General features: G+C 41.7%; 3 protein-coding genes across 4 annotated transcripts in view; 2 read left to right on the top strand and 1 right to left on the bottom strand.

Annotated features, from left to right (window-relative positions):
* Positions 1-36: 36 nt before the first annotated feature.
* On the top strand, positions 37-9,472 carry ddx11 (DEAD/H (Asp-Glu-Ala-Asp/His) box helicase 11). The gene is made up of 27 exons (XM_051383521.1): positions 37-362; positions 875-1,017; positions 1,119-1,337; positions 1,430-1,516; positions 1,638-1,774; positions 1,875-1,932; positions 2,029-2,136; positions 3,167-3,254; positions 3,363-3,565; positions 3,693-3,767; positions 4,702-4,779; positions 4,860-4,906; positions 4,984-5,063; positions 5,155-5,196; positions 5,272-5,339; positions 5,441-5,479; positions 5,827-5,965; positions 6,196-6,330; positions 6,416-6,528; positions 6,609-6,681; positions 7,241-7,344; positions 7,451-7,600; positions 7,768-7,836; positions 7,951-8,136; positions 8,234-8,309; positions 8,409-8,563; positions 8,661-9,472. Exons 2-27 carry the CDS (start codon positions 889-891, stop codon positions 8,691-8,693), a joined length of 2,691 nt encoding a protein of 896 aa, XP_051239481.1. The 5' UTR covers positions 37-362; positions 875-888; the 3' UTR covers positions 8,694-9,472.
* Positions 9,336-16,440, bottom strand: wash1 (WAS protein family homolog 1). Its single transcript, XM_051383522.1, has 11 exons — positions 16,277-16,440; positions 15,287-15,427; positions 14,254-14,365; positions 13,983-14,129; positions 11,649-11,785; positions 11,412-11,547; positions 11,105-11,300; positions 10,842-11,012; positions 10,471-10,629; positions 9,886-9,957; positions 9,336-9,806 (listed from the first exon to the last, which is right to left on the bottom strand). Exons 1-11 carry the CDS (start codon positions 16,282-16,284, stop codon positions 9,664-9,666), a joined length of 1,422 nt encoding a protein of 473 aa, XP_051239482.1. The 5' UTR covers positions 16,285-16,440; the 3' UTR covers positions 9,336-9,663.
* Positions 16,441-17,025: 585 nt separating this feature from the next.
* The window catches only part of iqsec3b (IQ motif and Sec7 domain ArfGEF 3b), a 28,747-nt gene continuing 18,488 nt past the window's right edge, over positions 17,026-27,284 (top strand). The window contains exons 1-3 of one of the 2 annotated variants that reach the window (XM_051383517.1): positions 17,026-17,954; positions 22,940-23,014; positions 26,733-26,850. In XM_051383517.1, the coding sequence (XP_051239477.1) occupies positions 17,431-17,954; positions 22,940-23,014; positions 26,733-26,850 (717 nt within the window). In that variant the 5' untranslated portion in view covers positions 17,026-17,430. The remainder of the gene's footprint in view (positions 17,955-22,939; positions 23,015-26,732; positions 26,851-27,284) is intronic. The other variant, XM_051383518.1, reaches the window with a different exon arrangement.

The raw sequence follows: 27,284 nt of genomic DNA on the forward strand, positions 1-27,284 counted from the left end.
GGGGGATGAACCCGCGTTTTGGCGTTGCCTATATTCATGCGCATCTTCCGGAAAGGCGGTGCGTGTGCAACGAGCACCACAAAGCCATACTTTACTGATATATTGTGCAGTCGCGTGAATAAATAATAGTGTACTACGTTCAGGTATTCTGTAATAACCACGTAGTCACGCGTTTAAAGCGCCAGAGACGACATAAGCACCGTCCGCGCAAGAGTTGCAGTACATTAAAACACGCGCTCTTTGTCTTATCTCGCGTCCTATTGGTCAGTTTCTGTAGCCACTGCTTGCTGTTTGGCGCGGTTGTTTGCAGTCGAAAACACGAGATTGAAACACAGTTAAAAACTTTTTAAGGATATCTGTGGGTACGTATAGCAACGATCTACCTACAGATTGTGATCGGCTACTAGATATAAGATTTCAGTTTATAATAATCACTTGGATATATGTTAGACAGCGTTAGAGATATAATTGTAATACCAGCCACTAAAGTCAAATGTTTGTTGTTTGACAGATCATGTAAAGCACATGTAAAGCTCTTAGTTAAATGGTGATTTACGTTGTTGTAAAGTAAGTAAACTGAATGAGAAATGCGTGTAATAAGATTGACTGATCTGCACAAAAGCAGAATTTGGCGCCTTGATGCTTCATGTTAGACAAAACATTACTATCAGGCGTGAAGGCTCCTAGCTAAAACAAGCCAGTCTAACCACAGTAGTGTGTGTGTGTGTGTGTGTGTGTGTGTGTGTGTGTGTGTGTGTGTGTGTGTGTGTGTGTGTGTGTGTGTGTTGTAGCCAAGGGCTCATTTCATGATGACCATATTTGAACTGAAATGTTTTTATATCAAGTTAACACACAAGTTATGCTCATCTTCCAGAGAGGTTCGTAGTTATGGAGACTGGCAGGGCCCAATTTCCATTTCCCTACCAGCCCTACAACATTCAGGAGCAGTTTATGCAAGCCCTGTATAGTGCACTTGACCAGGGCAAAGTTGGCATCTTTGAAAGTCCAACTGGAACGGTGTGTATGTGTGCATGGATATAAGAGTGATTACAATAAAATGCATTCATTTTTTTCTATTAATTGATTTGCTCTTTCAACATGCATGTCCTGTAACCCAGGGCAAGTCTCTGAGTCTGATATGTGGAGCGCTGAGCTGGCTCACAGACTATGAGGAGAAGAGGCGTCAGGAGGCGGCTTCTTTGCTGCAGGAAGGAGAGGCATCTCTTTCCACCGCTGCTGCCCAGTCCACCTCCACCTCCAGCTCCTCAGCAGAGCCCGACTGGATCACTGATTTTGTTCAGAAAAAGGCAGAACGTGATTTAGTGTCAAAGTTGAAGGTAAAAAATGGAATTTTATTTAAGATGTGACCTTGCCCTGGATCTCTGGGAATGTTGATTTTTAAATATTATTGCATGTTTTTATGTGTCAGGAGGAAGAACTGAAAAGAAAGAAGAGGGAAGAACGATTAGAGTTGATCAGAAACAACGTTCAACTGAAGTATGCAATGAAAAGAAAAGTAAGTGATCTTGCAAAGTGGCTTTTTAAAGAGCCCCGGCATCAGAAATTAACCCCAAAAAATTACAATCCACAGCAAGTTGAGCCTCTACAACCCAATATATGAATTTATGTGTCCGTAGAGCTGTGAAGATGATGAGGCTTTCAAGTTGCTCCAGCTCAGTAAAGAGGAAAAAACCGAGACGCAAGGAGATGAAGAAGACACGGATCTTGTTGTCGCAGAATACGAGAGCGATGACGAGTCAAAGACCAGGAGCAGGTGAGGGCAGCCGTTAATCTGTTAGCAACCTGTACGTTACCGTGAAAGGTGTAAATGAACAGACACTGACAGCAGGGGTTGTCTTTGCTCTCGTGCTCAGATTTTGTGCTGCGGAGGATGACACAGACGACGAACTGGTTGAAGAACATGTTGCTAAGGTGTGTAAGGAATGAATGTCCTACGGGGTATTAAACATAATAATGAGTGCCATGTGTTACCCTGAAGTGAGACTGTATACATTTGGATGTTCACAGATTTACTACTGCAGTCGCACTCACTCCCAGCTGGCTCAATTTGTCCATGAGGTTCAAAAGAGCCCCTTCAGCAAGGACATCAGTCTGGTCACTCTGGGCTCACGGCAGGTATGTGTACACACAGAGGAGACCAGTAAAAGGGTTGGATTTTAGTACATTTGGGTAAAGGTCCAGTGTGTAACATTTAGGAGTATCTATTGTTAGAAACTGAATATTATACAAGTTTTCATTAATGTATAATCACCTGTCTTTCCAGTGTATACGTTATGTGTTGTCAGCCAGAATACCTGAGATCTTTCTGGCTCTTTCTCTGTAAGACAGGCATTCATTCCTCAGAGTAATTATTGGCCTCATTGAGATACTGTAAATGTCATTAACTGACATTAACAGTATCTCAATAAGGAGTGCTGAGAATCACAAACATGTTTTCAATTTTGGTGACTGAAAATGTTTGGGGAAATAAAGCATTGAGAACAATCGTGTGCAGAGCTGAAATCAACAGTAAATTAACTGGCTACTATTTTAATAATTTGTTAGTTTGTGCAAACAAAAAAAGAAGCTGGTTCCACCTTCTTAAATGTGGTCCTCCTCTATGATAGCAAGTGTAACATATTTGTGTGTTTTGGGCAATACAAGACACTCTTATGTGTTAACTTGCACCATGGAAGCTCTAAAGGGATTTTTTCCATTATTTACTGACTAAGTTTAATCAATTAATGAATTAAGATAATAATCATCAGATTAATTGATAATGAAAATGGCTGTTAGTTGTAGCTCTAGTTGAGTGACATGTGTCATTGCATCTCAAGTACTTAACTAAAGGCTAGTGCGCTGAAAGAGTAAACAAGTGCAAACAAGTGAATTATGAAAGTGTGTAGAAGTAGGCTGTTTCCAATAAAACAAATTCCAGAACTTCTCAAGTTATTTATACTTCTCTTACCTGTATTTTCTAATTTAAGGATAATTACAACAGTAATTAAAACAGTATATTACGTATACAGTTCTATCCATCCCACACAAAGAAGCATGCGCAGCATTCATCAGGAACTATTACTTGTATTCAATCAGTAAAACATGACTATTAACTATGACATCTGACAGAATTTGCCCAGTAAACATAAAACTGTGTACTTTCCAGAATCTGTGTGTCAACGAGGAGGTGCGTAACCTGGGCAGCATCCAGCGCATTAATGACCGCTGCATGGAGATGCAGAAAAACAAACATGGTGAGAGCCCCTCACACACTGGCTCCAGTTTCTTAGGAGTTCATAAGAGATTGTTAATAAATAAGACCAGTTTATCTTTACAACGCTGCCTGTTCTTCACTTTTGTAGAGAAGCAGCATCAGGAAGAGGGTGTAAAGCGTAAGCGAGGCCCAGCAAAGAGTGTGTGTCCCTATAATAAAGCTTCAGCACTGCAGCAGATGAGGGATGACGTTCTGGGGACGGTCCATGATATAGAGCAGCTGCTGAAGCTCGGCAGAGAAACGCATTCATGTCCTTACTACTCCACACGCCTCGCTGTCCCCGCAGCACAGGTAACGCTCTCCTGCTAACTGTTTTAGGGTTTTCCCTGAGGTATTTTTTATTTATCTGTTCAGTTCTTTAGGTGGATAGAAGTTTTAGTGTTAATCTGTATGCTCTGTGTTTGTTGTGTCTGCATAGTTGGTGGTGTTGCCCTATCAGATGTTGCTTCATGAAGCTACAAGAAGGGCAGCAGGAGTCCAGCTGAAGGGACAGGTAGGACTATTTTTTTTATCATTTTTGATTCTATCATAGATTTTCTCATGTTCAGCAATTGTCATTAAGGAAACATTAAGGTCTCTTTTAGCAGTTTGACCACTGCCACACAACGCAATAATATATGATTTCTTTAGGATTTGAGGTGGTTTGGGTACCTGATAACTCCTACTTACTACATACTTCACTTCACATTTATTTCTCCACATTCATTTCACAGTGGGATCAACGCACTGTAACATAAGAACACACATGCAAATCAGAATTAGAATCAGAAATACTTTATTAATCTCCAAGAGGGAAATTAGTTTGTTACAGTTGCTCAAGGTGCTCACGCAATGTTAAAGAATAGAAATAATAATTCTATTACAATATCTAGCACAATATATAGAAATAGAAAATGTGTATAGGTATATACATATAAGTACAAATATAAGAATAGAAATAGAAATATAATAAGAGCCTTTGTATGTATGAAGATCACAAAACATAATAAAGTTAAGAAATTTATATTTTTTCCCAATTTGACAACACATGCACAACATTAAGAAAAACTAAAAACACAACAACATAGAGAAAAGACAGTTGTATATAGAATCCCTGCAAGTAGCACAACAATGGAAAGTGTATCTAGAGGACACTAAAGTGATGAACACTGCTGGGACACGCTTGTTGTTGCCATGGAGTTATTTAAGCACTGTTTTTTGTTGTTTTTTTGCTTGGAAAACGAGCATGTTCATCACCTTTTTGTCCACTGGAAACATTTTCCATTGTTGTCTGTGCTACTTGGAGTGTTTATTCTATTTGGTTGTGTTTTTTTCACATGATGCGCTTGTGTTGTCAAATTGTCAGACGTTTTTATTTGTATGTGTGTTTATAAGTAAGTGTCTTGACCTCTCGGGTGCATATTACTGACACATACTTTCTTTTACAGGTGGTGATCATAGATGAAGCTCACAATCTTAGTGACACACTCTCCTGTATCCACAGTGCCGAGCTCACAGGAGCACAGGTAAATATATTCATATATATATATTTTGATTTAAATCATGCCTATTCCCTTTAGTATGCTCAAATGTGGATCTTCTACAGCTTTGCCGTGCCCACTCTCAGCTCACCCAGTATGCTGACCGCTATAAGTGAGTATAATGCACAGACTCACACACAAATTAATATTGTATTATCTTCCTAACTCCTGATGTTTGTACAACATCAGGAGCAGACTGAAGGCAAAGAACCTGATGTACATCAAACAGATTCTGTTTGTGATTGAGGGGCTTGTCCGGGTGCTTGGTGGTGAGTGTGTTTGGGCTCAAATTAGTTTTGCATTATTGATTATTGCCAGTGTGAACTGTGGGTAAGAGTGATGTGAATGTTATCCTTGCAGGTAAAGTGGGGCAGAATCCACAGAGCCAGACTACACAAACAGGTCTGTAAAGAATACACACGCACATGAAACACACACATTTAAGGAGAAATTGCTAACCTCTAATGTTTCTTTCAGGAACTGAAATGCTTACCATTAACAACTTCCTCTTCAAGGCTCAGATCGACAATATCAACTTGTTTAAGGTAGTGAACAGAAAGATGTTATACTAAAAACACAATCATTTCTTCTAAACACCATATCCAAACTGCAAACCCTGAGTTTTTTACTGTCATTCTCACTTCAGCTACAGAGATACTTTGAGAAGAGCATGATCAGCAGAAAAGTAAGTGTTGACTGTGAATTGATTAGTTGTCCAATATTAAATTAATCACCAACTATTTTAATAATCAGTCAATCCTTTTTAAAAGAAAAATGTCAAAATTCCCGTTTTTCAGCTTCTCAAATGTGACAATTTTCTGGTTTCTTTAGTCCCCTCTGACAGTAGACCAATTATCTTTGGGTAATGGACAAAACAAGACATTTGAGTGATCAACACTGTTTCCTAAAATTCAAGCCAACGCCTTTTTTTTTTTTTTTTTTTTTTATAATTTTCTGATGATTGATTGGATGATTTATATTTATATAAATCCTGCTTAGCTTTGAAAGTGATCTACTGTCATATGCCTGCAGCTGGTTGGCTTTGTGGAGAAGTATGCAGGAACAGGCGTGAATCTGCACACACAGAGCAGCTCCAACAAGGAGAATCGACGCACAGAGGGCTTAAACCGCTACCTTCAAACGCTACAGAGCAACCAGACATCTGCACCAGGTCAGGGAGCTGATGTTTATGTCACCACAAGTTGTTAAAAATGCTATTTTTAGTGCCTGTCAAGCTGTGATGAGACCTAAGTTGCACGTTCAGATATTAAAGTTCTTCCCACACCACATCCAGTCATTTCCCACTGGCAAACCGGCAATCAACAGACCCTGAACAACGTAGCATTCCTCTGGTTGCTGTTTGTTATGATGCATCATTTCTGTCTGCTTTCATGTGTGCAGTTTCTTTAGCAGACCAGCAGGGGTCTGCAGAGGAGGAGAAAGTGCTATCCGCATCTCCCATGATGCAGGTGGAGGGTTTTTTCATGGCCCTCACCAACAGCAACACTGACGGCAGAGTGGTGGTGCACAGACAAGGTACCATTTTAAAAACCCAGCACCAAAAAAAAGGACAGTAATGAAATGAAAGTGTTATAAAACACCCTGTTTGTTTTATGCCCAGTTACTTTGTCAGAGAGCAGTGTCAAGTTCCTGCTGCTGAATCCAGCGGTCCACTTTGCCCAGGTGCTGAAGGAGTGCAGAGCAGTCATCATCGCAGGAGGGACCATGCAGCCTGTACGTTATTTTAAATCCACTAAAAATAAACTAAGCCTTTGCTGTGTAAGTTCTGTCATTCTAAAAGATGTTGTATGTAGGTTTCAGACTTCAAACAAGAGCTGCTGTTTTCTGCCGGAGTGGGAGAGGAGCGCATCACTGAGTTTTCCTGTGGTGAGTGGCCCATTTTATAACAGTACTTGTAGCAGTACTTTGTGCACTTTCTCTTTTTGTGTTTTTGTAATGCACGCTCTCTTAGTGATGTGTTTATCAATATTTCTGTTTGTGGGAATTTTGGATGAATAATATAATGCTTGACAGAAACTCAAATAGTAATTGATTTTTAGAGTATTAATTTTCCATTGGGTTATGCACTCAGATTGATAAGATAAAAGACTGTCATGATTCTGGTTCTAGTGATGGGAGGTGATGGATTGTGTTATAATATCAGAACTCACCAAGAAGAGATGATAAGATCATCAGAATAGTTTGTGTTTGCAGTGGTCCTCAACCTGAGGTCCTAGAAATGAGCCTACAGAATTAAAGACATGTACTCAGACTGTGAAATTTGAACACAATGACAAATGTCTATATGGAAGTGTGTTATAGACTCCCCACAGTTATGTGCTAACAGAACTGCATTGCATATGGAATATTGTTGTATGTATTTAAATGTTTTTGTATTATATATTAAAAAATAAACTTTCTTTTTGCGTGGTAACTTTGTCTGTAGGTCATGTAATTCCTCCCGAAAACATTCTTCCCCTCGTCTTGTGCAGCGGACCATCTGGTCAGGAGCTGGATTTTACTTTCCAAAACAGAGACTCTCCACGCATGGTAACAGACACACACAAATTTTATTAAGTTCTTGCTGTAATATCACAGAATAAAGCTGCATTGTTCACACAAGTATTACAGTAAATGTATGCCTGTTTCTTGACAGATGGACGAGACGGGGCGTATTCTCTCCAACATTTGCAACGTGGTCCCAGGTGGGGTTGTGTGCTTCTTCCCTTCTTATGAGTACTCGAGGCGGATCATTTCTCACTGGGAGGCCAGCGGCGCGCTGGCTCGTCTGGCTAACAAGAAGAAGGTACATCAGCGACGTTTCTTTCTTAGAGTTAGTTAGATGAAAAAAAGAAACCCCTTCTTTATCACGATGTAACTCAAAGGTGATATGGTGTTTTAAGGAAATTGTTTCTTAATGTAAACACAGAATTTGTCCTGACAGTCTTTAAACTATCACAATTACTTTCTCAGATCTTCCAGGAACCAAAGAAAGCCAACCAAGTCGAGCAGGTGCTGAGTGAGTTCTCCCGCTGCATCCAGGTAAAACTGTCACTGCTCAGACATTAGCCCTCGTCACCAGACATTGATAATACGCTTATTATAATAATTATGAGGTTATAATGTCACTGTTTGCATGTCTATTCCATTCGTTAGAGGTGTGCTGTAGACAGCGGTGGACTCACAGGAGCGTTGCTGTTCTCTGTGGTCGGAGGAAAGATGAGCGAGGGCATCAATTTCTCCGATGACCTGGGAAGATGTGTGGTGATGGTGGGAATGCCATACCCAAACATCAAATCCCCAGAGCTGCAGGAAAAGATGGCCTACCTGGACAAACACCTGGTGAGACTCTTTACTGTCCTAAACCTGGCTAAACAAGTACAAGGTCACAGGAGTGCGAAGATGAAGCTCAATGTCAGTTTTTTTCCTTTTATCTTAGCCTCACAGTGGAGGGAGGAGCCCTGGCCAAGCACTGATAGAAAACCTCTGCATGAAGGCTGTCAATCAATCCATAGGTAATGATTCATGACAAACGCTATGAGTACCTATTTATTCCATAGGTGATATGCTAGTATGATCAGTATTCATATGCATTTGACTTTGTGTGTCCAAAGGAAGAGCTATCCGTCACCGTGGCGACTATTCCTCCATGGTGCTGTGTGACAGACGTTACTCTCGACCTGCTACGCTCTCTAAACTTCCCACGTGGATCAAAGATCGCACCAGCACACACACAACCTTTGGGCCTGCTTTTGCTGCCTTACGGAAGGTGAGAAGCAAGTACTCGTTCATGCGTCCACACTCAATCTACTGAATCATGATTAAAATGTATTTATATGTTATGTCTGTATGTTCTTCTTTCCTAGTTCTTCCTGGAGAAGAAGCAGAAGCAGATGTAGTTCCACTCACACTGGGCTAAAATGACATTTTCTAAGTATTCAACTTGACAAGACCAGAGGTTAGGAAGAACTTTGGGAAAACCGAGTGCAACAGCGGCCACTCTGCAACTTAAGCAACCCAAGAAACGTACAAAATAGAGTGTGTTCTACCTCTGTAATAAGTTCTTTATCACAACATTGCCGCAGCCCTTTTTGCTGGTTTGTTTACATTCTTAAATATTTTCCTCCCGGCTGGAGTTCAACCAGGGAGGCAGTTTTTCTGTTCTCAGGACATCATACTGGCTTTATTCTACATTTCAACGTTCATATTCTGTCTATTACTTATGTTCTGCTACTATCTCTGGTTTAGAGAAGTGAAAATGAATTAGAGAATAATCAACACAAGTATTTGATTGCACAGTGCCAACAAAGGCCAAAAGGGAGCATTTATCAGTCCGACTCCAGCGTATCACTCCTGTCCTGTAATTCAGTCTGGAACATGGTAGAGGCAGAAATTAATAATAAATACAGAATAAATTCTGAAATGAATTACTGAAGCAGCTACTACACAGATATCAGGCACAGCACTGGGCTTAGGCATCCATGTGACTGATTTCACCCTTGAAGAAGATATTAAATATTTAAAGCACTCAATGTAAAGTGTTATGTAATGCAAAAAATTACTTTTATTTAAAGGAGAGATGTTAGTGAAATGATTTCAGTGAGTGTTCTAATATCTACTTTCATGGAAATATGTTTTACAATGATTGTGATTATCAATAAATTGCTTTATTGTTTGAGTTTAGGGATGTTTTTTTTAACTGGTTAGACAAACCAATTTACCTATTATCATTATGAAGCCAATTATTTACCATTTTACACTTAAGTTTCTGTTAAAATTCTTTACAATATTGAATGATTGGATCATTTGTACACATAATTATTCAACACTATCAAATGTTTTTGTTACAAGTGTTCATTGTCCTTCATGTTACGCCTCCCAGTCATCGTCGTCTGTTGTCGTATGTGGGGCAGGAAGTGGTGGGATGACATCTGACATCCTGGCAAATGCACCGCCGGTACCAGCGGGAGTGTCACCTGTCTCCCCACCCGCTGGACCTTTACCAGATATGCCTGCGGAGGGAACAGGACACATTTTTTACTGCATGCTGTTCCAACCACCTGCATTAGTATTTTTAAATCTCATCCTTACCTTTCCTTCGCATGGCAAGTTTATTGAAGAGATCAGACATAAAGTCTCCACCGCTAGATGCCGTTCCCACTGCTGATAGACAGAGACAAGCAGTTACTAAACAATCATCCAGTCAGTATTTTATTTTTATTAGTAATTGGAGCAGTGAAATGGTTACTCATTCCTCAGTGCTGCGCTTCAAAGTGGAGCACTTTTTATCTAGTAAGTCGTTATAAGCAGCTCCCACTAAAGATGAAATGTTAGGTCATGACCTGGCCAGCCAACCAGAAATTAAGGCAAAGATATGCTGTCTGATATTAGGTAAGACAATTTCAGATACTGTAACTAAGTCAACCTTTTAATGAGGCTGGATTTTATAACACAGGTCACATAGCCATGAATGACGATTAACAATTGATACACATACACAAACACTCACATCCTGACATGCAGAGTAACATTGTATACACTCATGGGTGAATGCTAACTAGGGCGTGGTCACGCTCTGCTCAGATTGCATGACTTTCCCATCGTTGTGAAGGCTGCATCGGGTAGCAGTTAATAAAACATGAGCAGAACAACATCACCACTCAAACAATCTGACACCTTGCTCTTGCTCCTTCTGTTTCTTCTTCTCCATCTTGCGCTCTTTAAAGTTGCGTAACTTTGCTTTGCCGATGCCTCCGGCGTTGCGGATAGACTCCAGGAGACTGGCGCGGCCGTCTGATGGCTGAACCACCTCACTGGGAGCACCAGACACAGGGCCTGCAATCAGAGAAGACAGTCAGGGGTGGCAGTGTAATTTAGGTTTATATCCGTTAATGTAAGGTAGGCCAATCTAATTTAAGAGAGTGAGTCAGTGTGTGTGTATAAAGGAGGAGCACGTTTTCACCACTTTAATACATTGTCAAGCTTGATTATATCCTTCCATGTGTTTAGCTAGTACAAGAATTCTGCGTTGCATGCATATAACAAACCTGAACTTGGTGCTTGAGAGACTGCTGCAGGGCTGTCAACCGGAGGAGGAGGTGGAGGAGGGGGTGGAGGGGGAGCTCCTGCAGGAGCAGTGGGAGCGAGGGCAGGTTCAGGAGGAGGAGGGGGAGGAGGAGGTGGTGGAGGAGGTGGAACATTAGGCTGGAGCAGAGGTCCTGAAACAAAGACGTGAAAAGTCGACATCAGCTTACAAACACAGCGTCAACCCAAACCACAATGAGACAGTGATAAGTGTGTGGGTGTGTACCTGGTGCAGTGCTCTCCTCAGAAAAGGAGGGCAGCTCAGGGATGTTGTGTGTGGGACCAGACGGGGCAAAGCCGGGCCCGAGGTCCGCACTGTAGGACAGGTCGTCCGCAATGCCTGGAAGGTCAGGTAGGTAGGATGGCACATCTATCTCGGGCACCTGGCCCAGGTCTGGCACATAGAAATAAGACTCTGCTGTCTTTTAGAGAAAAGATTTTAAAGAAGAATCATTAAATGTGTCATTAACAATCTTACATTTAAAAAAGTCAAATTAATTATGTTTTTGGTTGGAAAAGGGTGTTTGAGGCACCTGTCTCTCCAGTTGCTCTCTCTTCGTAATGGACAATGGTGCGTCAAACGGCTTCTCTTCTTTTTCTGTTTCTAGTGTTGTGTGTGTTTTTGTCACTGCTCCCGCCAGAGGATCAAGGAACACGTACTTCTTATATCTTTAAAAACACACAAATCCAAAGATATGAAGAAAGGATTTAAATCTAATCTGTGTTCAAAGTCAGTATCTTTGTCTATTTGTGTGTGTATGTGGACTCACAGGTTCTCTGTAGTATTAAAGAGCAGCAGGGAACTGACAGATGAGATGTTGCGTGGCAAACTGCCCAGCCCTTCTTCTGTCTCATCCTCAGACCTCTTCTTATTGCTCACACACACTGGGAAATACATCAACTTCTCCTGAAAGGAAGACGCACAGACATAGAATGAGATCTGAAGAAATGTCAACTAAATCTTGAATAAGGCAAATCACAAATGCCACCAATGTGCTCCTGCACACAGACGTGCGCAACACACAAAAACAAACGCTGCAATTATATGGTCGGGGACATTGCTTCTAGGGGATATTGAATAATGCATTTCTGCACCAGAGAAAAATGCCAGCAGTGTTTTCTTTTTTTCTTTCTCTCTGATAAATACACAGAGATACACACAGAAAAACAACACACATGCAAGACCAAGTGCATGCAGCAGAGAATAAGTTGGCTTTCATAAAGTTTCCTAAGATGGTAACAGAAAAAACTGTGGTGTTCACTATAAATAATGCAGGAGCTTGTGCTGAACCGAGTACACACACACACACACACACACACACACACACACACACACACACACACACACACACACACACACACACACACACACACACACACACACACACACACACAAAACCACTTAGGCAAAAAACAAAACAAAAACACAATCACACATTGTACTTTTCTTCATGTCTATGTTGTTTTCATCTCCACACCTCTTCATTTACTTTGGAGCCACAAAATGACAAGCTAATATAAAATTGGACTGCTCTCCTCTCCTCTTCCATTTCTTCAAACCTATAAAATAACATGCCTGAACAATTCTGTGCAAGTGCCACAGTCCTCATTATGGCCAGTGTAAGGTTTCATTAAGTGGATGTCAGCTGGTCATATAACTTGTAGCTGTGAAAAACTGACGCTGAAATAGATGAAAGCTTATCAGTATTGTCTGAGTGATAAAGGTTGTTTTTTTTTTTTTTTTTAACATGCATGCCACTAATGATAAGAAATCAGCCGTTAAAGCTAAAAATGATTAGTTTATATAACAACAATATAGCAGAAACTTAGCCAGCACAGTGCCGACAGTAACATGTGAAGCATACTTTATAAACAGGCGCTAAAAATGTTCTTTGTAAGAGGTAGATTGTATCCAGACCAGGTCAAATCATTATTTGAAATACATATGAAAGTTTTAGTGTTTGTCAAACTGAAGTTTAGGAGGAGGCTCTACCTGTGTGTGTTTTTGAATATTCAGACATTTTCAGATCAGGGGAACCTGGCCTGATGATAATTATCCTGACCTGTAGCCAACTTAAAGCATGAGCATGAATTATGTGCAGTTTAAGGTTAAATAATAAAAATAAAAAGAGCCATCCATCTTTCGCAATTGATTCAGGTCTGTGTCGTGTCAGGTTAGGCCAAGAACCCCAGATGTCTTTCTCTGCCATGTCATCACACTCTTCCTGAAGGATCCATGAGGTGATTCCAGGTCAGACAGGATAAAAAATACCTCTTCAAGGAGGCGTGCAGGAGACATCAGATGCTCCCATCACCTCAATTGGCTCCTTTCCAACGTGAAGGAGAAGCACTTGCACTTTCCAGCTCCTTCTGGATATCTGAGCTTTTCACTCTGTCCCTACAGGCCCAGGCACCCTGAGAAGGTCATTTAGGCTATTTCTATCAATGATTTAATTATTTCAGTCATTACTCAGTGCTCAGGGATCAGAGTTACACCTACAATACAGTGGATGTCACTGCGACAGTTGGCAGAAAGATGGTGGCTCCCATTTATATTTTAAAAAAAGGTGACCGAAGAGCATATTCCAATTATCGAGGTAATGCACTGCTCATCCTCCGCAGAAAATCATATGTCAAGAGTGCTGGGAAGGAGACCTTGGATTCTGGAGGAGAAAGATGTCCCGGCAATGCGACAGTGTCTCTTAACTGCTGCATACAGTATATACTGGTGGGGGGTGTCATTTGTGCCTAGAGTCTATAGGAATATGAGAAGTCAAGACTTCCAACTCAAAGCCACTCCTGTCCTATAATGACCGGAGTGAAAGCTGCGTCATAATTCTCGGCAGTAAGATAAAAGCCATGTAAATTAAAATTAGTCATGCCTCTTTTTATCCCCGCTTTACACCCACAGTTTTAGCAGTGTCAGCTGTATAAAGAGGCCCCAGAACCATCGGGCTAGTTATAGCACAATGGCTTGTGGGCTGCAAGACATTAGCTGAGAAACCAAAGCTCTTAAAAACTCACATTTTTGTTGTTGTTGCTTAATTGGAGACATTGCATGTCAAAATCCTTTTGTAATCAGCATTTTAATGTATTCATCTTACCTGCAAGGCCTTCTCATCAAAGGGTCGAAGTTTATTCTGTATCCTGTGTCTGGGGCGGGTTTGTGAGGAGGGGTCTGTAGCCTCAGTAAAGATAGATGAGTAATCCTGGAGTCGATCTGGGGCTGGGTACTTGGCACTGGAAAAAACCTATAGGCACAGAAGATACTAATTGTTGTTTTCAATGATCTTGTCACTTTATTGTGTCTCTATTGTGTATCATATTACATATTCAGTATGTAAAGCTGCCTTTTAAATGAAGCTGCTGTGTTACCTTGGTGGCCTTCTTACTGCCTTTGATCTTGTCGACACGGGCCTGAGCTAGTCTGATCCGGTCAGTGACGGTCTGCAGCTGTCTGCGGTTCTTCTCCACACTGTCAGATACCCTGGAAGCAACACACACATACACACCAACATGAGTGTGGACATACACACAACCACACAAAGAGGAAAATATGTCGGCGACCATATTGCATAATACAATATATAGAGGAGTGCGTAACGTATCCCCCCCTTGTGCACTTCTCCTTATTTATACTCTGCAGGGTGCTGAATCCGAAGAATGAATTAATGAAGTAATTGTAGACTTCTTGCATTTAATTAAGATGAATTTCAAGTATTACACAGTTGTTTCAGCACTGATATCTAATTACTAACACATCCCATTTCAAAAGGTCATATTGACAAAACAATTCTGTTCATAAATGTCACTTTCTGAATGTAGTAACAGGAGACACTTCCTCCATTTTCAGAATGTCAGACAGGACCATCTTTTTTTCACCTTTATTTATTCACTGAGAGCCAGAGTTCCTCTGTATTGACTATTTTACAGGAACAGCCTGATCACATTCACACCCCTATCTGATCTGCTGGCCACTGTTGGGGTCGGGGTTAAGGGCCTAGCTCATGGACACAGTGGTGGTAATGAAGGAGGTTAAGAGGTAATGAGGATTGAACCAACGCCCTTCCAGTCAACAAGCTTGCTTCTGTAACCTTTAGGCCACTGATGCATACGTCTGCTCTAAAACAAGTGCATGAAATGTCATTTAGAATATGGATTCCACATGTCACATTTTTTTCTATCCATAAATACCTACAGATGTTGTGATAGCAACAGTCTTTTTGATTCCTTATTTGAAAACCTAATGCCAAAAAACATCTTCTTTCCATCACTTTAAAACATTTGGCACCTTTAATCATTTTAATTTGGATTAAAAAAAATGAATAAATGAATGTGTGTGAAGAGAGAGAGAGAGAGAGAGAGAGAGAGAGAGAGAGAGAGAGAGAGAGAGATATTCTGGACTTGCCTTCTGAAAATATCTGTAGAGATAGTCTCCAAATAAAGTAATGCATCTGCTATCTGATGGACGGCCTCTTCTCTCCTCAGATCTGGCTGGATGAGAGGCACTGAGTACACCTGGCCCTCCAGGCAGTGCTTCTGCGTCATCCTAAAGACAACAACACCGAACAAAGTTTGTAATCAAGAACAAAGCTGTGTGCTCAAATAGTCAAACTCTGATCTTGAGCATGGGAGTTGATTCTTGACCTCGGGATCAGCATGTCGTTATTACAGTAAAGTAAATCACATCATAACTGGGCGAGACAGCGTGTAATCAGACTAAGCATAAATAAACAGGACAACAAGCTCAGCAAAATAGACTACTAGTATATAGATACACACTTTTTGTAGACAGTAGACAATACAAAGTACAAAGGATGCTGAAATAAATATTTACGTGCAGATTTCTTTATGTGCAGTACATGAGGTAGATGGATATTAAAGTATATACAGTCTATGTATTTGAATGATTGTTTGTAAGTTTTAAAAAAAAAGAAACTGAATCTCAACAATGGAAAAACAAATAATAAATAGTTCACAACTAAAAACAATCTAAACAATCTAAAGAAGCAATCAAATCTTTCACAGTGATGTCTTGTGTTATCAATAGACAGCATCGTTACCTGAACCCTGACCTCTGTAACAAACTCTCACATGACAAGCTGCAACATACAAACTCTCCAATGTTTCACTATTTCTGTTTCTGCGATGTGTGAAATTGTCTCAAGCCGATCCCTGTAGCTGTCTACGGCAATATCAACAGTTTACATGTGAGAAACCAACAATACGGCCATTTACTGGCGCAGATACTCCGAAGAAATCTTCTCTTTAATGAAGCTGAGGAACATTAATAAAAACTGTCCATGCTAAAGAAGACATCGACAAATAAACCGGGAAAAAAAACGTTTAAAAATATGTTAAACTGCGAGACCCGGACGATTTAAAACATCAGTCTTACCCGACCATGTGTGTTGTTTACTTGTTAACGGTGACAGGATAGATAAAATAATAATAAGAAGAAGAATAAGTTGCTAGGCTATCGATGCTAGCATCCGAGCTGATTGGCAAAACAACGGTTCCGCACTTCCGCATCCTCGTGGACACGTGACCACGCTGAAGTTCCAGTGTTGCCTTCAAGTTCTCTCAGGAAAGTCTGGAGTTCACAGTGCTGTGTGTGTGTGTGTGTGTGTGTGTGTGTGTGTTTATTATTTATTTAGCCTATTTGATGATTTTTCGTTGTTGTGTTCGCAGTTTTATTGTTATTATTTCTGTATTTTATGTCCAGAATTTATTTGTTGTTTATGTTGTTACTTCTTAAATATAGATTGAAAAAATAAATAAAAGAATATGTGAATATTATTTAGCCTGGCCCTTTGCTCAATTCCTTACTTTTATTTAATTATTTTCTGAATGTCTCAACTTTCTCTACTTACATATATTCAGTATATTCTTTTGTGTTATTATATTATTTCAACATATCAGTCCTGTTTCTTTTTTGGTTTTATTTCCAACAATATCTCTTTGGTTCTTTCTGTCTATCTATCTGTCTGGCTACCTTTTGACTTGCACATCATAGCAAAGTGGTCTTCCGTTGCATTGTCCTACTTGTTACCACGCATGTACATTCATATAGCCTACAAAGGTCCATATAAAATATATAATAATATATCAAATGTATTTTTATATTTTATGTTCAGGAAACCACGCACAGCAGAGTTCCATAGCTTTGACGTTCAACCTCCTTCAACAACCTATAGGGTGCGTGCTTGCTCATAGCTTTCCTGTGAGTCTGTGCGTAATGACGCATCCGTCCTCCAGCGCTTCTCCTCCTCCCTCCTGTCACATCTGGATCTGGCTCCTCTCATCAGCACCACTCAGCGCAGTGAGGGAGAGAGAGAGAGGGAGGGAGGGAAACGACCGGAGAAGCGAGGCTAGCTCGGTCGGTGCAGCCTCATCCACAACCGAGCAGAATCAAGGAGAGGAGAGCAGAAGGAAGGACACCTCGCCTTCTCCTCCGCACTCACGGATACTGTGCATCTCCTCTGTCCTCCATCCGTCAGTCCAGCTTCTTTTTTTTTCCTTCTCCTTCTCTTCCCTCATCTTGTCTTGAGTATGATGAGCTCCAGCCTGCTGGAAAACCCAGTGCAGGCGATTCTGTACCTGCGGGAGCTCACCACCATCGTCCAGAACCAGCAGAGTCTCATCCAGACCCAGCGCTCCCGGATAGAGGAGTTGGACCGGCGGGTGGACGAGCTCATCGGCGAGAACAGGCACCTGCGGGACGTCAGGGTACAGCAACACCATCCTTACCTCCACCACCACCACCATCACCCCGACCCCAGCTGCATTCAGCACCACCACCACCACCCTCAGGACCCCCAGCTCAAGCCTAGCGCGGGGTCTCTGCCAGACCATGCGGCTGCACCAGCACAGGTCGAGGCGGCTCCGGAAGTCCAGCCGTCGCCTCCACAAACTATAGACCCGGGGAACATGCAGCTGGTCCCGGCCGACCCGTCCACGGTTTCCCCGGTTGAAAGTGACCCAGAAAACGCCGGAAGTTTCCACAGCTGCCGCTCTTTGGTCCCGATGACCCCCACAACCCTATGTCGATCCCTGGCCCTGACTAAGAAATCCGAGTGAGTAGAGGTTATATGGTTGTTTGCACGAGTGCGTGTGCGTCTTAAAATAGTCCAACAGGGAATATATGTGTGGTAGGCTATTCAGAAGGTTTATGTGGTATTTAAACATTATTATAACCTCCTCCTGCAGTGACGACCTAAAGCCTAAATCAATGTATTCCCGGGTTTATAGAAGACTGTTTTGAATCCTTCACAATATTTCTGTAGCATCCGACTAAAACTGTATAATTAGGGACGTGCACGCGCGTGTGTGCGTGTGCTGCAGATTGAGAGGCGTTAAATTAATGAAGAAGGCGTTTGCAAATTTCTAATTTTTAGCTGTGTGTGTGTGTGTGTGTGTGTGTGTGTGTGTGTGTGTCGGCTAAAGACTGTGCCAGAAGAGGAAGAGGTGGATTATTTAAATGAGAAACTGGATCACGATCACTGGATCATTACATAACAAACAGCTGTGTGCCTATGTGTGCTGTGTGCTGTGTGTGTGTGTGTGTGTGTGCTGGAAACACAACAAACAGCACAGCGGTCAATGTCAGCTCGAGACAGGAGCAGCTTCACGTGCTATGATGAGACACCGCGAGTCGCTGTCCGCGGTGCTGCTGGATTCTCTATTAATTACTGCACGGGATCTGGGAACTCTCACGGGACCTCTGGGCCTCTGATGTTGCTCTGTTAGATTACACACACGTGCACACAGTCACACACACACACACACACACACACACACACACACACACACACACCACCACAACCCCCTGCTTGGCACCAGAGTATCCTAATACAGCAGCACATCACCTACAGTAATGAGAGAAAACCCATCTTTCCGTGTCTTGTGTGTGTGTGTGTGTGTGTGTGTGTGTGTGTCTGTGTGTTCATAAGTTCTATCCCGGCAGGAGTCCTGATTGGTCTCTCTGGGACTCCACCCCCACTGAGGGGAGCAACACAAAACAGAGGAGGAATTGAGAGGAGCATAGAAGTGCAGAAGGGGATACATGCATATTAACAAAAAAAGGAGTTATTGATATTAATGGTACAGCGAATGATTCACCACCTACCACATACATTTCCTGCTCTTGAGTTTGCACTTGTGCCTGTTGCTCTCTTCTATGGTCTTACCTAGAACCCGAGCTGGGCCCTCTAAAGAGATTACCCTGCAGCAACCATTTTTTAATATTTGACGAGAATTGATGTAACACCACCGGTTCTTAATTTAAAATCAGTTCTGATGATGAGGAAGAAGTTAGAATAAATTAATTGTTATAATAGAAAGCTGCAGGCAGAAAGCGACGCAGCCATCCGCCAGTTGACAGGGCAGCAAGAGTGGGGCCAGTGGTTTATTACACAGCCTCCCTGTACCTGCTGACAATGTGTCCTTGAATGCAACCTTACATCCCCACCTGCTCATTGATTTCAAGTCGTTCTGTTTAAGACTAGCATCTTAACACCTAATTTATAGTTTTGCCTCTGGCAGGCAAGGCGGGTGGGGGGCTGGGGAGTGTGTGTGTGTGTGTGTGGGGGGGGGGTCAGGCTTTCACTTGCATTTTTAAGGATTCACCTTCCTGTCACTGTGTGCTGCATCCTGTCTGCACTTGACTGGATCAAATCTGCCCTCTGCTTTTGTCAGTGACAGTGTGTGTGTGTGTGTGTGTGTGTGTGTGTGTGTGTGTGTGTGTGTGTGTGTGTGTGTGTGTGTGTGTGTGTCAGCATATTTTAGTGTTTTTGGGTGTATGGTGCATGTGTTAGCGTATTCTTTCACACGCCTTACTTACCTGAATGTTTATCCAACAGTTTTATTTCTCTGTACAGATAAATGACATGTGGGTTGAGCACGGTTAGCCATGAGTGTGTTTATGTGCTTTTGCTTTGTTGTCTGTGTTGCTGATGCACGTGGATGGGCCTATTGGTGGTGTGGGGGGGGGGGACAGACAGGATCCTCTCCTCCACTCGTTCTCTGTCTCTCTCTCCAGCTGAGCCTCCTATCTGCCCCACTTAGCCCATGGAGCGAACCGTAATCAGCCATTCTCAGGAGAGAGAAAGGCAGAGAAAAAGAGAGAGATGCACGCTCAGTCGTCGTCTTTGATGGAGCCCTTGGAGGTGTCTAGAGGAAGGAGCTTGAGGCTGACATTGGAGTGGGCCAGTAAAAGGAAAGGGGGGGGGTGGTGAGAATAGAGGGGGGGGTCAGTATGGAGGGAGTGAGACAGGTACTGAGAGAGCGAAACAGGGAGATGAGAGAGATGGGAAAAAAGTGGAAAAAAAGGTGCATTTGGGGTAGCTGTCTCTCCGGTTTATCTATCTTGCTGGCAGACAAATAGAAAAGGTTGGGCAACAGAGGGACAGGCTGTGGCATCCTGTGGCACAGTGGAAGGTGCACAGAATGTACTGGCAGTGTTTTAAGTCCAAATACTGGCTGATGAAAAGCACTGCGTTTAAAGTACCCTTACAAAACAGGACAGAGGAGAGGGATGGTGTGAGGGAGGACGGAGCACAGAGAGACATAGGCAGACAGCAGGATGCATGTACTGTTAAAATATTCACCTTTTCTCTTTGTAAGCGTTGTTGGAGGCAGATTGCCGTTTTTTGTGTGTCTTGTGCAGACAGATGGACGGACTTGCTGTGGATGTTTATGTCTGTGTACGAGTGTGTGTCTGTGTGTGTGTGTGTGTGCTCAGGGACCCAAGCAGCCTCGCTCTTTCCACAGTACTGAACTGTTTTATATCTGCCTGGCAAAATAATTTAGCTCTCATACTGATGGTGAGCAGGAATTGGCTTTGCAAGTTCAGTGCTTTTACATTTTGGCCTGAAGTTTATCTCCAATCTCCATCCCATAACCTCTTTTTAAACTTTCATTTGTATGAAGTTGTTCTTTTCTTTTTTGTGTGTGTGTGAGGGGAGTGTCTGAAACTTTTTTTTTACTTTAAAAAAACCTGAGTTTGCCCATCAACTCTTTTAGAACATTTTTACCTACTATGTTAATTTCTTCTCTACTGTCTCATTTTAAAGCAGTAATTCATCATTTTGGTAAATATGTTTGTTTGCTTTCCTGCTGAGAGTTAGATGAGAACATGGATACCACTCTTATCTGTTAAATATGTAGCTACAGCCAGCACCTGTTGGCTTTGCATAGCACAAAGGCTGGAAGAAGAAGAGAAACAGATTGCTTGGATCTATCCAAAGGTAACAAAATCCACCTTACCACCACTGCCAAAGTTCACTAATTAACACGTTATATCTTCTTTGTTTAATCCATACAAATACCAAAGTGTAAAAACAACATTGTGTCTCTAATAACCTGCTGACAGTATGTGGGAGTTCAACCTTCTGTCAACCAGGTGTGGACAGATAGATAGATAAGTTACGTAGATATGTTGACCTTGTGACCCCCAAAACCTTCAACACAGAGAAGGTGAACTCCTGCACATTTGTACTGCACAGATTTATGGGTGTTCAATTAATTAATATATTACAAAGAGGAGATGAGATTAAAGAGATGTATTAAATCTGAAAGAACATGGTTTTTATATTTCAATGGATTTTTTTACAATGCCAAATAGTTTAAATGAAGAAATAAATTAATCTCATACAAAAAAAACCTTTATGCACAGATCAAGGGACTAAAAGAATGTGCGCTATACAAATACAATTTAATTGAATTGAATTAAAAGGTCAAATTGAAATATAGTTAAGTAATAAAATGTGGAATTATATTAACCTGCAGGCAACCTAGAGGGGAAAAAAATTATCATTCAGTGAGATGCATGAGAGTCTGACTAATGTAATTGATGGTGGTGGACAGATGGTGTAGTAAACTTTATTTTTGAAATCTCTGGGGTGTTATAAGATGGCAATAATGTGTCTCTCTCTAAGGAAAAAATATAAATGAATCCAAATATATGAACAAATTAAGTCCACTAAGGCAGCATGGATACTGCGCTCGAGACCCCACCTGGGGCTCCAAAGGAATCTCTCAAAGTTCTAACAAATTATTCATACATGTTTACGTGTGTGTCTGTATGAGGGGTGTCCATGGGGAGGTAGGTGTTACAACAGATGGAGGAATATTATTCATAGAAACCAACTGTGAGGAGTGTTGATCCGAGTTGTTAAAAAAAACATCATTGTCCCTTTAAGTCTATGGGAGTTGCTGTAAAAAGGTAGCTTTTTATAGCTCAGACTGTCACACGGAGTCTTGCACTGACTCTGACTGCCTGTCACTGTGGGTCTGTGTCACGGGCTATATGCTGAGCCCCGGTCAGAAGATTTACTGTAGCGTAGCCAAGACGTTCTCTGTCAACTGAATGCTTTCAGCTCATTGTGGAAGGACCTAATGTGATCTAAAGTCACACCCACTCCTAAAAAATAGACCATGAACATATTTTTTAAAATTATGAGCACGCTCATTTTTATGTCTCCAGTGGTGGAAGGTATCCTCATGCAGAAGGTCAAAGGGTCGATCTATGCAACGGCTTAAACATGATGTCTTGTAGTTGTTTTTTTCTGTTCTTTTCTCTCTAAATTGCTCCGGATAAGAGCCGCAAAATGCCTAAAATATGAATGCAAATGCAAAATGTATGAGAGAGAAATGAGCGAACTTACGAAGAGACAGAGCAGGAAAAAGAATGGGTTTGGGAATTCTGCTAAATCACCACCAATCTGATGAATTGGAGGGGAGGAGGAATAAACAAGCACATCCGGACACACTAACGTATAAATACTCTCGTTCTAAGCGTTCTCAGCCTTGAATTGACCTACATAGGGTATTTACCCCGGGATCAGTGCCAAATTGTAAACAGAACCCACGGAAATAATCCAGGAGAGTCTAATGAGAATCTCTTCAAGATCCTTTGGGATGTTGGACTAAGAATGAACATACGGAGGAATATGGAAACAAGGCAAACAACCAGCAGCAGCCAATAATAACTGAATGACATGCCGTCCTCTTTACTTCCCCCTTGCTTACCTCTCCTCTTCTCTTGTCTGCCCTTCTACAGGAGTGAGACCGTGCTGCATCAATTTTGCTGCCCCGCCCCTGAACATACAGAGGCTGACACCACTGGCTCATCCGGGTAAGAGCGGCTCAGACACCAATCACAGACACTTTTATTTCCACGTTTTTCTCTGCAGTCTTTTTCCTACAGTGTTTGCTCTTTCAACCATTGAAAACTTTCTGTCTCTCTCTCTGTACATGTGTGTCAACTATCTGAAACATGTCCTCACCCAGGTTTTTAATCATGCTTGTTTATGTGTGCACAGTACTACTGTATGTGAGTGTGAACTGGTGTATTTATGGATGCGTGGAGCCTGGAGTTACAGTGAGAGAGTTAAATGCTCCGTAACAAACCTATAGCTCTCACAGCCTCAAGGGTAACTCACACATAGAGAGACTGAGAGAGAGAGGGGGTGGGTTGTGGGGGAGGGGAGTATGAACTGATATTACCACTGCCATAGTAACTGGAGAATATAACTTTTGCTGTCTTTTTCTGCATGGGCAGTTTGTTGTATGAGTCTTTTTTTCCTTCTTTTTTCTTCTTGCTGTGCGTGGGGCCGTGTGAATCCATGACGTTTCACTTCGGGTGAATGAGCAGAGCTCTGTTGTAAAACTTTGAAAAGCTGATTTTCTCATGTTTCTCAATGATTACTGTTTGCCCTGCCTCTTCCAGAATTTCTCCTATCTTTTAATCCTCTGTCTAAATCCTGTCTTTTCCCAGTCTACTTTTTCTGTCACTTCATCTTCTCTAATGTCTTTCTGCCCTTGTATTGTTTATTTCTGTATGCATCTCTAATTATCATTTATCTGTCTGTTGGAAGACCTTGTCTTTTCTAATCATCTCTCCACAATAATTTCTAACACATCCCTTCCTATCAAGTCTCCTTCTCATTCTGTTTTTTTTTACTAATATCACCATCTGCCTGTTTGGAATCCCTCTCTTTTCTCTGATCTGATGACTTAACACCCACACCCACGTAGTACTGATTGGATGAGCTAATGGCACAGCAGGAGTGGACAACCACCCGAGATGATGAGCTGTAGAGGAGCCGTAGCTTGTTATTATCATCACATTAACCTGTGTGTGCTTGGTGGTTGCAAACCTGCACCACCTCTACGCACTAACTGTCATCCACTGAATACATCGGAGTAGTGGTCGACCGATATGGGCTTTTCAGGAGCTGCTGTAGCAGGGCAGCAGATGGCCGATATATAATCCCGATATTAAAACAAGGGAAAGTAATGTATATTTCCATTATTCCATGGACATATCAATCTAATATACTTGGTTATCTTAGGCAGTAACATATTAGTGTAGATGGATTTTTTTATTAATTAATGAGATGTAGATTTCAGAACTTGAGAGATATTTAAGGGAGAGAGGACATCTATACATTATAACATAAAATATTCAACACTAGCTAGTAAAGGTTTTAGATTATGCTGTCATATAGGAGAAACATGTTAACATTTAGAAAAGACGACGGAGACTGAGGAAACATTTAAAGCAGGATGAGAGTTATAGTACAGGGATCCAAACTAACTTTTCCACCACCCTCCTAAAACTCACAAAGAGGAGAACTAACCAGTTTACACACTGACAAGGCCGACCGATGCCAGATGATCAACCGGATTTTGGTGTATCTGTACATCAGAGTACACAAACCTCCCTGAGAGATGTCATGTAATCCACCTCTAACCTAACCTGCTGTGCCTTTTTTTCTACTTTTCTACTGTGTGTGTGTGTGTGTGTGTGTGTGTGTGTTTCTCCCTTGTCTGTACAGTACTATATGTCTCTAAAGACCTCGAGAGATACCATTTGACAGATGCTTATTGCTCTTCCTCCATGATGTCACACAAGCAGGCGGAGCAGGAGTGTGTGCGTGGTGTGTTTTTTTGCCGCTACATATGTGAGCATGTGCGGGGGTGCATGCAATACAGAGAGAGAGAGAGATGGAGAGAGATGGAGAGAGAGAGAGAGAGAGAGAGAGAGAGAGAGAGAGAGAGAGAGAGAGAGAGAGCGCGAGTGTATAGCGCCCATATCATTATGGAGGATTTTGCTGTCCAGATGCATTAATAGCTCAACTCTTGCTTTTAAATCCTGTAATGTATTTTAATGTACTCTAATGTATTCTGATGCAGCACAGGGGCATGGTAGTCTTTTAATAGAGGTTTTGATAGAGGTAGCCTCCAGCGTGTGCACACCAACAGAGTCTCTCCATATCTTCCTCTTTCCTCTCTCTGATTGCTTCGCAGTCATTCCCTGGTTGCTCTCTCTCTTCCATTTTTCTAAGTTTTATGTCATTGACTAAGCTTCTCTGGCCCTGTCTCGGACTTTTAGCTGGGAACACAGAGTATTTGCCTTCACAGCAATCAAAGAAAACAAAGAGGAACTTTAGCGATGCACTCATTATTTAACCATGAGCAGGCTTTTTAGTCTCCCCAGTCTTGTTTTGCACTAGTCCCCTTTGTGTAAAAATTATTAGAGTAAGCATTATCTGGGTGGAAAAAAGATTCAACAACATCTCACACACATACACACACACACACACACACACACACACACACACACACACACACACACACACACACACACACACACACACACACCAAATTGCACACCATTATAAAACCTCTTAGGGTGTGATTATACCTCTATGCTTACATCAGGCCAGTTTTGCCATATAAAAGCTGCTGAACGTAAAGGTTTTGTATTTAGTGGTGAGATGTCAGAATTGTTGGCCGCTATACTTCTTCTTCTTCTTTTTTTGTTGTTCACAACAGGACTCTCTCTGCTGTGTCATGGCACTAGTTATTACTTTGGTAAGCCTTACATGGCTTTCACAGACTTTTGATAATGCTGTTATGTTAAAGAACATTGTTCCATCTAGGGCCTGGTGTTATAAGAGGAGGATGGGACACTCAACCGGGGGCAGTGAGCACTGGGAAACAGTCTCCACAGTCACAGAGTTTGATGAGTCAGATTCAAATATATTTTTGTTTAGTTTTTTCTTCCAGCTGCTGCTGTATTACAGAAATGACTGTTTATTAAATATCTGTGAAGTTAAATTAGGTAATTCCTATACTTTTTCTGCAAGTCATGTTTGACTTTGAGGACGTGATAGTCTGTTATTGTCTTGCATGTTTATATGACTTAATTCTTCTCCTCTTCTACTGTAAGCACAACATCAAAAAATGTTTTCTTTTCATTTCTATGTAAAAAAAAAAACCTCAGAAAGTTATACTTTTAATCTCATCTGCCACTGAAGTGTTCATCCATATGATGCCATTGCCATGGAAACACATTCAGCTTTGGGAGTGTCTCGTGCACAAAATTAGCACAGATTTATTTTTTAATTTGTTGCTTTTCTCTGTTTTCTTTCTTTGGACAATGAATACCTTTGAGTTATGGACTGTTGGTAGGTTATTTACACATGTCGACTTGGGCTATGATGCTTTCAGCCCTACTATAGGGTAGTATAGTAAGTTTAATTATGCTAAATAATTAAAAGAGTGATGGAGGGAATGATTTTGGACTTGAGGTAATTCCATCCTGGTCCAGAGTTTCACTGCTGCAACCTGCAGTGGAACCATAAATCTGATCAAATAGGACCGGACACCGAAACTCATCCTTGCCCTGAGCTACCACAGTCACACATCACTCTCTCTACCTGCTGTTTCCCTTGTGGACCTCCTCACACTCTGCACAGTTGATGACCTGCCACTGCGATAACAGAGCAGAGTTTTGAAGGTCAATACGGAGGACTGATCGCTTTCCGTTCTCATTTCCTTGGCAGTGGACAGATGCTGAGCCTGGAGGATGGAACGTCCTCTGGTGGTGGACAGGAAGTGGAGGGGCCCAAGAGAGAGGGGCCAAGCGAATATGAGATCTCCCTGGAGAATAAAAACAAGCAGGTATGTTTGTTTGTTTTTTTTCAAATGTGTGGGCCCTGTAAGCACCTGGTGGGATGGAGTGAATGCTGACTCCTCTACCTGTTTAAGTATGAGGAGGTGTGTGAAGGATGATCATTTGACGTTGTGCCTTGTGTGACAGAAACAAATTCCATTCCATTGACATCTATTTCTGTCCGTGTTGACATGAAAAAGAACACCAGCGATTCTGCTGCCACAGCGACAGGAACACAAAAGATGCTAGGTTGTCATGGTAACAGCTAATAACTGCTTCTGGCGGCTGGAGATGTCTTTATTTCTCGTACCAAACTGCTGAAGGGTCTACTGTTGCTGCTCTTATTGCTGCTGCAGTGCGAGTGTGTGTATATGAGTGTGTGTGTGTGTGTGTGTGTGTGTGTGTGTGTGTGTGTGTGTGTGCACGTTTTGTGGGCGTGCTT

This window comes from Dicentrarchus labrax, unplaced genomic scaffold, assembly GCF_905237075.1.
Source record: "Dicentrarchus labrax unplaced genomic scaffold, dlabrax2021, whole genome shotgun sequence".
Taxonomy (NCBI): Eukaryota; Metazoa; Chordata; class Actinopteri; family Moronidae; genus Dicentrarchus; species Dicentrarchus labrax.